At 46.0% G+C, this 13,773-nt stretch overlaps 4 protein-coding genes across 4 annotated transcripts; 3 read left to right on the top strand and 1 right to left on the bottom strand.

Moving 5' to 3' along the window:
* Positions 1–531: 531 nt before the first annotated feature.
* RhiXN_07506 (Tyrosine kinase specific for activated) lies at positions 532–1,597 on the bottom strand (the record flags this gene model as incomplete). The annotated part of the gene is made up of 7 exons (XM_043327322.1): positions 532–738; positions 792–1,001; positions 1,070–1,150; positions 1,209–1,280; positions 1,309–1,380; positions 1,436–1,512; positions 1,555–1,597. 7 exons carry the CDS (start codon positions 1,595–1,597, stop codon positions 532–534), a joined length of 762 nt encoding a protein of 253 aa, XP_043185794.1.
* A 1,148-nt stretch (positions 1,598–2,745) lies between these two features.
* On the top strand, positions 2,746–3,575 carry RhiXN_07505 (uncharacterized protein; the record flags this gene model as incomplete). The annotated part of the gene is made up of 3 exons (XM_043327321.1): positions 2,746–3,067; positions 3,138–3,263; positions 3,319–3,575. The coding sequence occupies 3 exons, from the start codon at positions 2,746–2,748 to the stop codon at positions 3,573–3,575; spliced, it is 705 nt and encodes a 234-aa protein (XP_043185793.1).
* Positions 3,576–4,561: 986 nt separating this feature from the next.
* On the top strand, positions 4,562–9,744 carry RhiXN_07504 (aldehyde dehydrogenase family protein; the record flags this gene model as incomplete). The annotated part of the gene is made up of 22 exons (XM_043327320.1): positions 4,562–4,681; positions 4,733–4,888; positions 4,941–5,075; positions 5,130–5,149; positions 5,202–5,497; positions 5,559–5,613; positions 5,673–5,697; positions 5,753–5,768; positions 5,839–5,847; positions 5,903–6,035; positions 6,095–6,315; positions 6,416–6,502; positions 6,561–6,601; positions 6,657–6,766; positions 8,656–8,760; positions 8,815–8,934; positions 8,985–9,082; positions 9,154–9,189; positions 9,246–9,382; positions 9,440–9,465; positions 9,522–9,543; positions 9,601–9,744. The coding sequence occupies 22 exons, from the start codon at positions 4,562–4,564 to the stop codon at positions 9,742–9,744; spliced, it is 2,112 nt and encodes a 703-aa protein (XP_043185792.1).
* A 527-nt stretch (positions 9,745–10,271) lies between these two features.
* RhiXN_07503 (Sel1 domain-containing protein) lies at positions 10,272–13,143 on the top strand (the record flags this gene model as incomplete). Its single annotated transcript, XM_043327319.1, has 8 exons — positions 10,272–10,427; positions 10,483–10,525; positions 10,576–11,048; positions 11,103–11,244; positions 11,299–11,988; positions 12,060–12,491; positions 12,545–12,807; positions 12,868–13,143. 8 exons carry the CDS (start codon positions 10,272–10,274, stop codon positions 13,141–13,143), a joined length of 2,475 nt encoding a protein of 824 aa, XP_043185791.1.
* Positions 13,144–13,773: the final 630 nt, after the last annotated feature.

The raw sequence follows: 13,773 nt of genomic DNA, 5'->3' as shown, positions 1-13,773 counted from the left end.
TACTAGTATAGTCTAGTAAAAAGCAAAAAATAGCGTTATCAGTCGAGGATGCTGGTGCTCAGAAACGTGGTTCCGTTCACCATGCCAAGCGCATACACATCCGCCTCGGCACTCGATTTCACAGTCCCTTGAAAGACTTCGGGAGCCTACAACAAAATCGGCCCATGAGCCCAATACCAGCAGAACCGATGTGCATTGCGACTGACCGCCCATCGTATGGACATGCTGGGACACTAGTCGTCTCCGAGAATCGCAGACTTTGGATCGTATTGCCCAGCCAGGAGTTTCCGAAATCGGCGAGCTTTGGTGTCAGTCGCGCGATACCACAATGTTTGACTGCATGCCATGTGTTAGTCGGTTATTGTCATAGTCGATTGGGATATAGAGGTACCCCTTTGATGTCACCGTGTATCTGATGTGGGTGGGCGCTTTAGTTCGTGTTCGTCAAATGAAATGTTCACTCACGATTCCGCTGTCGTGTAGGTAAGAAACCCCATGTGCTATCTGCGCGCACTACGAATAGGGTCATCACTAATATCGAGTAGCTGGCTGGTCTCTTTGTTCGTACCATTTCGTATCGGTCAACTTCAGGATGTTGAGAAATAAACGAGTCAGAGTGCCGTTTTCCATCCAGGGAGAGACCATGGCGAATTTTTCCCCAAACAGAGCCATTCCAATCAAGGGAAGAACATTTGGATGTTCGCATTTAGACCAGACGTAGAGCTCCCTGGCCGCTTGCTACAAAGATGACTCAAGGAACCATATCTTGTAGTATAGACTTCTCTATTCACCTTGAGATGTTTCTCCCTCTCGCCAGAAGAATCGAGCTGAATCTTTAAACACTTGATTCCAACTCGAGTTCCGTTTCGCAGTGCCCCACGAAAAACATCTCCGAATCCACCATGGGATAATGCATATTGACTGCACTTGGATTCGTCCAATTCCGACGTGACGTCGTTGCAACCGTGACTTCCTAGGTGTTCCAGTATTTCCGAGAGAGGCTGCAAACGATTCAAGTATCAGTAAGCGACCATCCCCCTCCCCATTGTATATATGCTTGGTAAAGTACCATATCGGTGGTTATCATGGGTTCTTCATTGCTTTCGATTTGCACTGGTTCTTCGGAAATGTCAATCGGGTTGTTGATTTCCTGATAAATCAATATATCCCATTCGTATTAGGTGGTAGAGTGGATAGTGGAGTGTCACAACTGTCTCGACGTCGGGGCATATGATCGGTGATGGAAGTGCGAACTCGGTCTCCCCGTCGGATTGAATGGCCTAGAAAACAGCTTTAGCGTCGTCTTACTAGTAGATTTTTGCTTGAGACCGAGTTTCTGTCCAAAAGCAATGGCCGGGGAGTGCGACAATGGTCGAGAGTCTGATGTTAGTGTTTGTCAAACAGAACGTTGGCTAATGTCTACTCACCAACTTACGATATCTGAGTCACTGTCGAGCGAGACAGAGGATTCCGAAGATTGTCTTGATATCTGCAATTTCACAAGGACAAGTCCTTGACATGTTAATGTATTGGTGTCGGATTATAAAGACTCACCAAAAGAGTGGACGGGCTGAAGAGATCTTCTAGATGCTAACATCGTTTTTGATTTACACATTGGAACACCTTGTAAATGCTTCTGTAGAAGTTTAAATCGCTTTGACATACCGACTATGCAGGTGGGTAGTGTGCTGTCAGCATATATGTATCAGCTCTATCACACTGCATCCACGTACATACTGCGATCCCGTTCATATGTCGAATATTCAAATGGTCCGAAAGATTATTCGGCAAACAATTAGGTATTAAGATTGCATCATCCGGCGTTCATACCGCATACATACCGACTAAGGTCACGTGTTTCCGGAAAAAGGTATCACGGGAAGTGTAGTGTGCACGCGCGTCGTGAATGCTATGCTCTTGCGCTTTGGCTGTTCAGAGTGCTTACCGACTATAGACAAGACGACAAAAGCGATATCGAAAACCACGGGGCGAATGCATGCACAAAAGCCGGGATGTCATGCATGCTCAGACTATTTTGGAGGACCAATTAAACTTACCTCGGATGGTGGGGAGTTTTCCAGGTCCTAGTCAAGATGGTGTCCTCTCTTTATTCATATAAAGATTTAAATCTCACCTCTTCGTCCTTCTTGATGTGGTGAAGGATTGGAAAATAAATTCAGATTTATTGTTTCTGTTTATGCCTATACGGGACATACCCACTTAAACCGTGTGCGTATATTAATGAGGAATCAACGTATCAATATAGTTACTCCAAGAGCATTCTCAAATGAGAGCTTACATTTTTACCCGCGGCCTGAATAAAAGTGCGGTAATATGAAGGTTATCAGCAATGGTGTCTATCATATGTGAAGGAAGTCGTACACAATTATCTTCGTCCTGAGTTAGAAGCCCTCAGCACTTCAGTATATTGGGAGCTCATGAAAGCTTACCACCATATTAGGTATATAAATAAAATATACAAACGCTTCTCAAATAGCAATATATTCCAGTAGGCAATGGTGGCCAGTTGAGGTTATCAGGTCGTGTGTGTAAGAGACATATATCACACGAGCAGGCAGTGTAGTGGCGATGCAAGGTCACGTGTCCTTTTCAAATCCGTTGATTAGCCCAAATGATCTTCGTCGGCCTGGGGCAAAAAGTGCCAGAGTTCAGGCACACAGCCATGTTTGACATGAACCAAACTACCCATGCCTTTTTTCTAGCAACTACGACTTACCTTTCGCAATGAGAATCGCCTCTATCGTTGTCCTTACGCTAGCATTGCGAATTTTTGCTCAGAGCACTGGTACTGAATCCAATAACGGTTCCAACTTGAGCACTAGTTCAACCACCGAGTCTGACACCCTTGTATCTGTTGCACCCACAACCACTATATCCGAGCCCGAAAACTCCGGAACCACAACAACCACTTCGACCACTGAATCTCCAACCGCAACGGCCCCCCTCCTGTTGGAGGCGGTGCGACGTGTGTTCAATCATGCTTGGCCAAGGCTGCAACTCAGGTTGGATGTAAAAACCTTGTGGATGTTCCTTGCGTTTGTCAAAGGTAACTTTATCTTATATAACAGATCGATCGTTAGGTCGCTGATAGATTCGATTTGCTGTTCACAGTGCAGCCTATATGAGTACAGCCCAAATTTGCTTCAATGATTCTTTCTGTCAGAATGCTGATGTTCAAAATGCAATCGAGGATTATGGAACCGTATGTAGGAATGGGAACCAAAACTCCGGAACCGAAACATGTAAGCCAAACTCATTAAGCCAAGTCAATGATCAATTCTTCACACCGTTTCAAAGCGCCTCGTTCCACAAGTCCAACTCCGTCGAGGACTAGGTCCCGTTCTGACGGCCTCACCTCTGCCACCACCCAGACCTTTGTTGTGACTTCCGGTGCAGTGCTAACTCTCTCCGGGGGTTCGACTACAAGAATCGTGTCCGATTTTACGACGACTCGTACTGGCCAAGTGGGAGATTTCGCAACAGATAGTACCCTGTTCAGGGGACAGAAACATCCAGACCCACGAGTAACTACGCCACTTCAGTTCATCTCATAGGACGGAATCACGGCCAAGCCTTAGCAACGCTGGGCATCTTCAATGCATTAGTAACTTTATTATTTTAAATTTTCAATGCAGGAACCGTAAACTCTCGTACATTCAATAATTATTACATACTCTTTGCCATTGCATATCTATATTGGTTTTACGTAGATGTATGTATATCAGTGAATGCAATAGGCATACGCCCAGCACAACGCCTACGTGTGAAGCATCAGTCAGATTGGTCGTGTGATTTTTCAGAATTCAGCTGCTTTGGGCCAATTGCTTTATTGCGAGAATGAATTTTGGTCCGAAAATCGAATTAGACCGGGTCCTAGGCCCTAGCCATAGCGTGTGATGACGCGACACCTTGTGGTCTAGGTAAAGAGTTGAACAGAGTACTAATTTATATTACAATGTCGTTCGCCAAGTTTGCTAACTGGGAGCCTTCCTCAAAGTTTCTGCGAGGTCAAAGGGGGTGCTAAGGTACAGATATTTTAGACAATCGTGTGCCGACCTTCCGTCCGCGTAGATTAATAGATACCACCAAAGAGTTGCTACGGATCCCAGAATGGGGTGTCTAAGAGTTGTAACATGAACTATACTACTGTGCACCAGTGCCCCCTATATAAATTTACTTCGTCATGATTGATGTATCAGCGTCCTCCTATGTAATCAATCTGAGTAATTGTGCGGGTCTTGGACGTTTTTGGAAGACCTTCCCACCGGAATCACCTTGTCCCCTGATCGACCTTAGGCATTGTGATTACGCATTCGCCAAGATTTATCAAGCATCCATTGAAAGACTTCTATTTAGGAATATCTAAGTTCGCTCTCACTTGAGTTTCATGGCTTCTATTTTCATAAGTTCTCCCAATGATGATCCACAACACGTCTCACCTGGTACCTGATACCAGTCAGAGTTGGTGTAAGCTCATCTCTCTTTGCTATAAATCACAGCACAAAAAGCCCTTTGTAAAATCACCCCTCTGCTAACTCAAATGTCTGATTACACTCACATCATCAACGGCAAGGCCGTTACTTCCTCAATGAGCATGACTGTGATTAATCCAGCTAACATGCAAAAGATCGCGGAGGTACCAGTAGCAGATAAAGAACTAGTAAGCCATACCTAAACACCCGGTTCAGCAAAACTGATTTCATGAACAAAGCTTGACGAAGCTGTGGCCGCAGCTCGAGCGGCATTTCCTTCATGGTCCACCAAGTCCCAGGAGGATCGCGCGGCGGCGTTATTGAAAATGGCTTCGGTTATTGAGGAAAACATGCAAGAGTACAAGCATATTCTTACATCAGAGCAAGGAAAGACAGTATGTAGTCGCAGCCAATTGACAATACTATTTCAAATCAATTTGTCGCAAGCTGGCAAATGCAGAGTTTGAGCTTGGTGTATGCATAGCAGCTTTGCGCGACACTGCTGAACTTCGTTTATCCGACAATATTATTTTCGAAGACAATGAAGCAAAAGTAATCGAACGTCGTGTTCCGATAGGTGTTGTAAGTATTGAGCTTCTTGTAGCTCATTCAGAGTATACTTACTACTGTACACAGTGCGCAGGAATTATACCATGGTAGAGGTTTCGTGTTATCGAAAGAGTACATCAAAACTAAATCAGACAATAGGAACTTTCCTCTTATTCTAGCGATGTTAAAGCTTGCGCCAGCAATACTTGCCGGAAATACTTTTATTCTCAAACCTTCACCCTTCACGCCGCTCACTAGCCTTAGAATGATCAAGGATATGCAGGCCTTCCTACCGCCCGGGGTAGTCAGCATTCTGAGCGGTGACGATAGCCTGGGTCCCCTCATCACCGATCATCCAGACATTGACAAGATAAGCTTCACTGGATCCACAGAGACTGGGAAAAAGGTTATGGCCGGTGCCAGTGTAGGACTGAAACGGCTGACCCTTGAGTTAGGTGAGTACGTGCCGATATGAAGTTTTTCATGGACCTCAGCTTTGACTCTTACGACACATAGGCGGCAAGGACCCAGCCATCATTCTCCCCGATGTTGATCCGTCAAAGATAGCTCCGTAAGTCCTCATTTGCTGTAGATCCACCGAGTACATGTGCTCAAATCGAATATTTTCAGTGAGATATTTTGGGCAGCGTTTATTGTAAGTTCGCTTGTCTTGTCCTATACGCTGTATGATAGTAACGGGCTTTGCTTAGAACAACGGTCAAACATGTTAGTAATAACTATCAGCACATGCGGCCGTACGCGCTTGCTTAACTTGTTCGCATTAATCACACCTTAGGTTTTGCTGGTGAGCCATTCTTATTCCTCCCTGTTTATATGGCTGCCTGACTGAGCTCAATTAGCCAAGCGAATTTACATTCACGAAGAAATTTACGATCAATTTCGGGATGAATTCGTCAAGTATGCCAAGACTGTTAAGACAGGAAACGGTGCGGATCCTGGTACCCAGCTCGGACCAGTACAAAATACCCTACAGTGAGATACCAGTTTTATAAGCCTGCGTATGCTTGGGTCCCAATGCACTTTTTTAACAGATACAAACGCGTGATCTCGTTTATTGAAGACTCGCATGCAAATAATTATACATTCGCCCTGGGAGGGGTTGTACCTACGGACCCGATAGATGGTCTCTTCATCCCAGTCTCAATTGTTGATAATCCTCCCGAAGACTCCAAGATCGTACGCGAGGAGCCTTTTGGTCCAATAGTACCTTTATTGAAGTGGAGCAATGAAGAAGAAGTAATCAGGCGCGCAAGTATGTCCTTTCTTTTTCTTTTCTTCTTCTATTTTTTTTTTTTTATTTCGTAACGAATTCATATGGGCGATGGGACAGATGGCTAACTGAGGACCACCAGATGATACAGAATATGGTTTGTCGGCTAGCGTGTGGGGAAAAGATACAGCAGCTGTGGAGCGAATTGCAAGACGAATTCAGGCCGGCAGTAAGTTCCAATTATGATGTTGCGCTGCTGATCGGATGACTCATTTCCATCAATCTAGCGGTATGTATGAACGAATTCAACCCAGTAGATCGCTACTCCGTAAGTGGAACGCATATATACATTTAGTCATGGCTAACGCTTAGTCGCTGAATAGGCGTTTGGAGGTCATAAAAAGTCCGGGCTTGGAGTTGAAAACGGGATTCATGGGTTGTGGTCCTTCACGAGTATCCAAAGTCTAACTCTCAAGAAGCACCCGGTGTTTTTGTAAATTCTCCATATATCTTAATTATTGTAGTAATTTGGGAGGTGAGCTATAGCGACATGGTAACGATGCCACCTTTTGTGAGGGCATGAACTATTCTGAGTTGTGTTACTTAGATATAGGGGGTATCGCAAGGTCTCATGAGCTCAATCACAGCTACTTTAGGAGTAGTAATCAACAATGGTTGGAAACGGGCTTAGGCTCATCTATGTGTATGAGATTTTAGACGCGACCTCAGTAGTATCTGTGCCGATTAGTGAGCTCCCGTAGTACTACAGATATTGGGTGATTGGTTTTAAGAATTTGTAGACCATCCGCGATCACCAGGGCTTCAACAATCACAGCTTTTCCCCGGACACCGCACTTTAAGACACCCTGACGTTTGTGAGTGTTTACCTGTGTTTGGACGCATCAACTACAGTATGCGTCATCATAAGAGGACGAGTTTCTGTCAGAATGACACTACGGGAACGCCTCGGCGTGAAACTTGTCTGGGATTATGCTTATGTCTATCACATCTCTACTTCAATCTGCAGGCAAAAAGACAACGAGTGGTCCGCTCCACTCGTTACACATACTCATGATTCGACGAGCCTATGAACAATCCATAATGTCCACGGATCAACAGGAATTAGCGCACCCAACAAGACAACCCGAGGCTCTACGGCCCGGCTGCATCCAAACCAGTTTGGACCCGCATGGTTAAATTACTTTAAACCCCTCAATAACATGTTTTTGAGCTGCCTATACGGGATGCTCCTTGCCGCTTCAAGTGATATATATTAAGCAATATATATGTCTAAAAGTAACGGAAGCTTTGCGTTAGTCCTTGCTTTTGCTTTACGACGTTGCTAGCTCGACCTAGTGCCAATCTCGGCAGCCTGATATCTACGTTCTTGAGGGTTTGTCATACTCAGGGACATTTAAGAATAATTTCTTGTTACCAATAGAGAACTTCTTAGGTATGCCCTGATTGGATGTTCGGCCATACTTGGCAAAACAGGAGAACTTGCATGACACATTCATCTATTACATTCCCACTTTCGATGTATGAAATAACCTTTTTCGTCTTTCCTACCGTCGGTTGCTGGCTATTTAGGTGACATGACCGAGACGAAGCGCTTGCACATGCTCACATAAACTACTGAATAAGGTAAACAACTCTCTTCGATGCTTTGTAATCAGTCACCCGACCAACGGTTCCAGCTCACAGCGTGTGTTCTGCCGTGATAATATCGGTTGTTTGGGATTTTACGGGCCGTGCCGGTAGTATTTATTCAACAAGACGCAAAGAATGGGTTACTGGCGCGGTCACTATGAGGTTGCTTCAACTTTTGACATTTCTCTCGTTCTCTTTTGCTACGTATGCGTTTACCAACCCCATCAAATCCAGAGATGGGTCTGACCCGTATATGGTAAGTAACTTCAAATGAAAACGAAACCTAATACCATCTGACTGACACCATTTAGGTGTATTCTAATGGATACTACTATTTGACCAGTAGGGGCATTTATTATCATTGGTTAATCAAAATTTACTTAGCGATCGTATCTGTTTTCAGCGACAACATGGTCCAACATCCAAATTACCCGTGCCACCGTAAGCTTTTACCTATCGCTGTTACCCTATGAACCCAACACTTAAAGATGTTCAGTCGATGGCCGGCCTAAAAACAGCTACTCCAAAGGTCGTTTGGGCTGACTCACATCATCCCGTTGCTGTAATATGTGTAAGTGACTATTTCTCGCTCTTTTTTTTTTTTTACTCCGGAGTACTTAAGTTCTACAGGGGCGCCTGAAATCATTGGATCGCCGGACAGTCTTCGTGGTTTATGTTAGTCCTTCTATAAATTGAATTCCTGGCTGTTTCATTCATAACGTATGATTATAGCTACTATACTGCTGGTGTTTCTGCAAATCTCGATGGCCAGCGTCTGCACGTGTTGAAGGGCAGCTCAAATGACATCTGGGCATCGAGTTGGTCTTATGCTGGTACGTTAGGACGAGACGATCCGTGGTATTAGGTGACCTGACATTTTGGTAACAACAGGGCGTATGCGATTCCTAACCGTGATGTTTGGGCTATCGATGCAACCATTTTGTTCCTTCCGGCTGGACCATACCTCGTTTTCTCCAGCTGGGACGGAGATGAGCAATGCCTTTGGATTTCGTGAGTTTGCTAGTCGGCGGTAATTGATCGGTGCTCTAACACACCATCAGCAAAATGAACTCTGCAACGAGTGTTGGCAACGCTGTCAAGATTTCCCGTCCTACGAATGCTTGGGAACAGGTGGCCTCTAAAGTTAACGAAGGGCCTGGTACGAATTGTTTACACGCTATTATCTGAGTAATACGAATTAACGAACACATTGATACCACTTTACGACAGCTGCGCTTTACCATGGCGGTAGGACATGGATTATCTGTAAGTATCGCCAGTGATAATGGGTACAATGAATGCTGATCCCTTGGCGAATGCAGATTCAGCTTCTGGGTGCATGGGAACTGGATATTCATTGGGAAGTCTCGAGCTTATTGGATCTGATCCTCTGTCCGCTTCTTCGTGGGCCAAGTACAATAACGGCCCTATCTTCAAGGCAGCCTTTGGTAATTACGCTGTAAGTACGCATAGGTCCGGAATCTTGCTTTTGCTCTAACATGGTATCAATCATTAGCCCGGACACAATGGATTCTTCACAGCGTAAGTAATTAGGATCATATGCGTATCCGAATAATCTAACATACGACATCTCGTAGCCCATCCGGGAATATTTATAACGTAAGTCTACACGAGCGATCTCCAGGCTTTTTGTTTTTTGACGTGGTTGATTGGTAGGTTTACCATGCTTCCCCCTCATCTGCGGTCACCTGCGACGGAAACCGGAGGACAATGGTTCAGGCCGTCGGGTGGCATTCTGATGGCTCCCCCAATTTGGGCCAACCTCGCGCGCTCACGGACAATGTACCAGAGCCTGCTTGAGGTGGCTCCGATTCGCGTTGGTTGGATAAAATCATGCTTAGTACTTTATCTCGCTGACTTACGAATAAACTTTCGAAATGGTTATTGTTGCCCACCGTCCTGTATTTTCCCAAGTTTGGACTTGATCGAAAGGGCGGCACTTTGTAAAAATAGAGATTTAGGTGGGTTTGAACCTGACCAGTGCATCAAAATTGTCCCAGTACCTCGAAATCTCATCACAAGTCGACTCCCATGCGACACGCGATGTGATTTGAAGGCTTCCGTATTTGAACAATCTTGTTGGAATTTTGCAAGAATATGGAGCGGTTTAAAAAAACCGATATATTACTACCCAGTTCGCTCTCCCGTAAATATATACATATTTGTAGCTAATAAAGCATGTGTCGCCAAAATCCATCAGGTGCTGAATCGGGTGGTCGGTCGATCACTCTTGAGCTTCGACTGCGAGACCCTGGATGCGCGCTTAGCACAGGGTCCTATCGCGTACTCCACGTCACCATACTCCTGTGCCACGCGAATACCACAGCATGCGCTTAACTTGTGGGAGGCGGCGAAATGTTCTACTCGCTTTGACTTTACTAGTAGCATGCACCAGTACCGCGGCCACGACTACTACTGAAACTTCAGTTGCCCCGATCACCCAGGAATCCAATGTTGCGCAGGAGGATGTAGGGACAGCGCCTGTAAGCGTCTCTGTGGACCGGGTATTTTACCTCTAAAATAATGTCTGTACGACAGAAGGAAGGCACCCCACTAGAGCCTGATAGAAAGCTACTTGAAGGTCCGTTCCCCCACTTGCTGTAATATGGCCAAAGTCTGATATGACTCTAGCCCAAAAGTCACTGGCAGATGCACTCTCAATTATAAAAGCTCTAGATGCCCTCCCTCCAAACACTGCATCACCTCTTGATGCAACACTACCCACATGGATATCATCACTCTTCCCAAATCCCTCAGGACCAGTTGCATCTGCTCTCCGGATTGTAACCAAGCTTCGATCTCAGCAGTGGCTGCCTAGTTTTCTGAGTTCTCGAGCTTCCCGAGATGAGGCACGTGTGAGACAGCGCGTGTCTCGGTTGGAAGCTTTACTTCAACGGTCGATTGAGCTAGGCAATACAGATGCCATTTATACCTTGGCGCATATCTCTGTGTATCCTCCTGTTGGGATGGCTGTTGACGCTGGACGGGCGTACGATCTATACTCTCGGCATGCAGACCTCACGGGGAACGGGACTAGTCAGGGAATGTTAGGATTCTTTTATGCATCCGGCTATGGCGGTATCGTCCCTGTTGACCAGGCGAAGGTGAATCCCATTTTGCCCGTCTAATTTGTTCTCTGACTAGAACTCTCTGTGTAGGCATCATTATATTACACCTTTGGTGCCGCCGGTGGAGATCCTTCCTCGCAAATGGCTATGGGGTATAGATATTGGGCCGGAATTGGAGTACGAGAAGATTGTATGGCTGCACTCGAATGGTATGAACGTGCATCACACCAAGGTAATGTTTCTCCCCATACTCAAGGTCTTCTATATCTAACGCAACTCGTTAAAGCTATGTCACACTTTCTCTCTGGGCCTCCGGGTGGCCGAACACTCCCGTTGAAACCAACAAAACTCTCAGACCTCTCGGGAGGTCTATACGGGCATGGCGCAAGTGTGGCATCAACAGGATACAATTCTCTTCGAGCACCTATTACAGCGGCGAACGCTCGAGCAGCAGGAGAAACATGGGATGACGTCCTAGAATATTATACCTACCACGCGGACCGACAAGAACCAGACTTTGCCCTCAAACTAGCCAAGATCTACTATCACGGTTCAATTTACGCGGGAGAAGCCGTCGGAAAAGTTCAAAGGGATTATTGGAGGGCTGCTAAATATTTCAGATCCGTGGCCCGGAAGGTCTGGCTTCGTGATAATTTGGCGACACCCTTACTCGGACGAAAAGAATTGACCAAGGATGAACAGAGTGTCCTGGCCCATGCCACCATTGCATGCACATATCTTGGGAAAATGTATCTTCGTGGCGAAGGGTTTAGACCTGATGCCCGGGTTGCCCGAATGTGGTTCATGCGAGGCGCAGAGTTTGGGGAGAAGGATTCTCAGAACGGGTTAGGAATTATATATCGAGATGGTCTCATCGACGGAAAACCAGATTACAAGCAGGCAGCTCATTACTTTGCTGCTGCAGCTGGACAGGATCATTCAGAAGCCCAAGTGAATTATGGGAAAATCTTGTATCGTAAGTATATGAATTTGTTGGTTCATTGGAAGTTCTTTTTTCTTATTATAAACTAATATCATATTGATTAGAACGAAAAGAATACGCGAATGCCCTCCCGTTTTTCGAGACTGCCATTCGCCATGCAGCGCCATTCGAAGCCTACTACTACTTGGCAGATTATAATACTCAACGTGCGCGTACTGGTGAACCATCGGCCTGTTCTATGGCAGTCGCTTTCCACAAGCATATCGCTGAAAGAGGAACATGGGCTCTCAACGAGGGTGGTTTGGTCCTTCCGGGCGATCAGGACAGGGAAACAGCCTCTACCGCTCCGCCTGGGAGTACAGATGGGAGCACGAGCAGTGCTTGGCGAGAGCTCAAGGAGGACGGGGAGTTGAATTTTGGAGGGATGGGTGTCGGGATGGCAGGAGTTGGGGAGGAGAGAATGATTCGCTGGAGCATTGAGAGTGAGCGAGGAGAAGAGGTTGCTCAGAACAATCTTGCGTTTGTTCTTGATCAGGGTAAGACTCCCCTGTTCCTCCCTATCCTTCGTTAATCTCACTAGCGTGGAAAGACAAATCCTCCCTACGTCAGCACCACAAATCATCAAACGATACATCGACCCGCTTGGCATTACAGCACTATACTCGATCTGCCGCCCAACGGAACGTCGATGCGCTGGTTAAAGTTGGGGATTATCATTTTTATGGGCTGGGCACACCCAAAGATGCTGCCAAGGCTGTGGGGTACTATAGTGCGGCTGTGGACACTCAGGTCAGCGCGCTTGCGATGTGGAATTTGGGGTGGTGCTATGAATATGGCGTTGGTGTGCCCAAGGTGATTATCTTTCCAGAATTCACAGATCTGAATTTTGATTCAATACCCGAATTTCTATAGGACTATCATCTGGCCAAGCGACACTATGATATGGCACTTGCAACGAATACCGAGGCTTACTACCCGGCCACATTTGCTCTCATTCGACTTTATTTCAAGAGCATGTATTACACCCTAACAGGTGGAACGGACAAGAGCCTCCTGTTACTCGGTGATGAAGGGCTAGATGGGGAAGATACTTGGGATATCACTAAACGCCTCACTGGTGGCGGTAGCGGTGGCAAGTCAACGCCAAACTCGAAGGACAAAGAACAGCCACGGGAGAAGACCCCGTAAAGTGGGGCCGTCACGTGGGCAAGAGCTGGACCGGGAAAGAGGGGAACAGGATATGGATTACCTTGCCGAGGACTTTTTTGACGGCATGACGAGAAGGCAAAATCGGGACGATGAGGACGACGAAGACGAGCTCTTGGAGACGATATTCCTCGTGGTACTTTGTGCGCTTATTTCAGGCCTGGTTTATCTGCGAGGGAGATATGCTCAACGGCAGAGGGAGGATCAGCAGGAGCAAGAGGAGAATCCAATGTTTCCTCTCGGAGAGAACTTTGGGGTTGAGCGGTAGTAGTAGTGTTTGAATATGCTTTTCTATGTTTTAGCCCCGTTCATCTGTACCCATTGACATTTCATCCTTCATATTCCTTATTCTGTCAAGTTCCTGAGGTTCGGTGAACTCAAGCCCCCATTTAAATATCACAGAGTGAGTTCCAAACTTCGGGGGAAGCACCGTGGCAGTCTATGACCACCATTTGAAATGTGCCTACACCACAATTTCACTAGCATTACTTCAGGCGTGTTGAAAGTGTTCATTGTGCATTTCGTTAGGCCCAGGCCATTTTCTCATTATCCTTTTCGTGTATCATATAATCTTAGACAAACTGTCCACTTCTCAACTCCAAACATTTCTTG

Source organism: Rhizoctonia solani, chromosome 13 (genome assembly GCF_016906535.1).
Source record: "Rhizoctonia solani chromosome 13, complete sequence".
In the NCBI taxonomy this organism is placed as follows: domain Eukaryota; kingdom Fungi; phylum Basidiomycota; class Agaricomycetes; order Cantharellales; family Ceratobasidiaceae; genus Rhizoctonia; species Rhizoctonia solani.
Note: the sequence above shows the minus strand (reverse complement) of the source record. Positions and strands in the feature narration are given on the sequence as shown.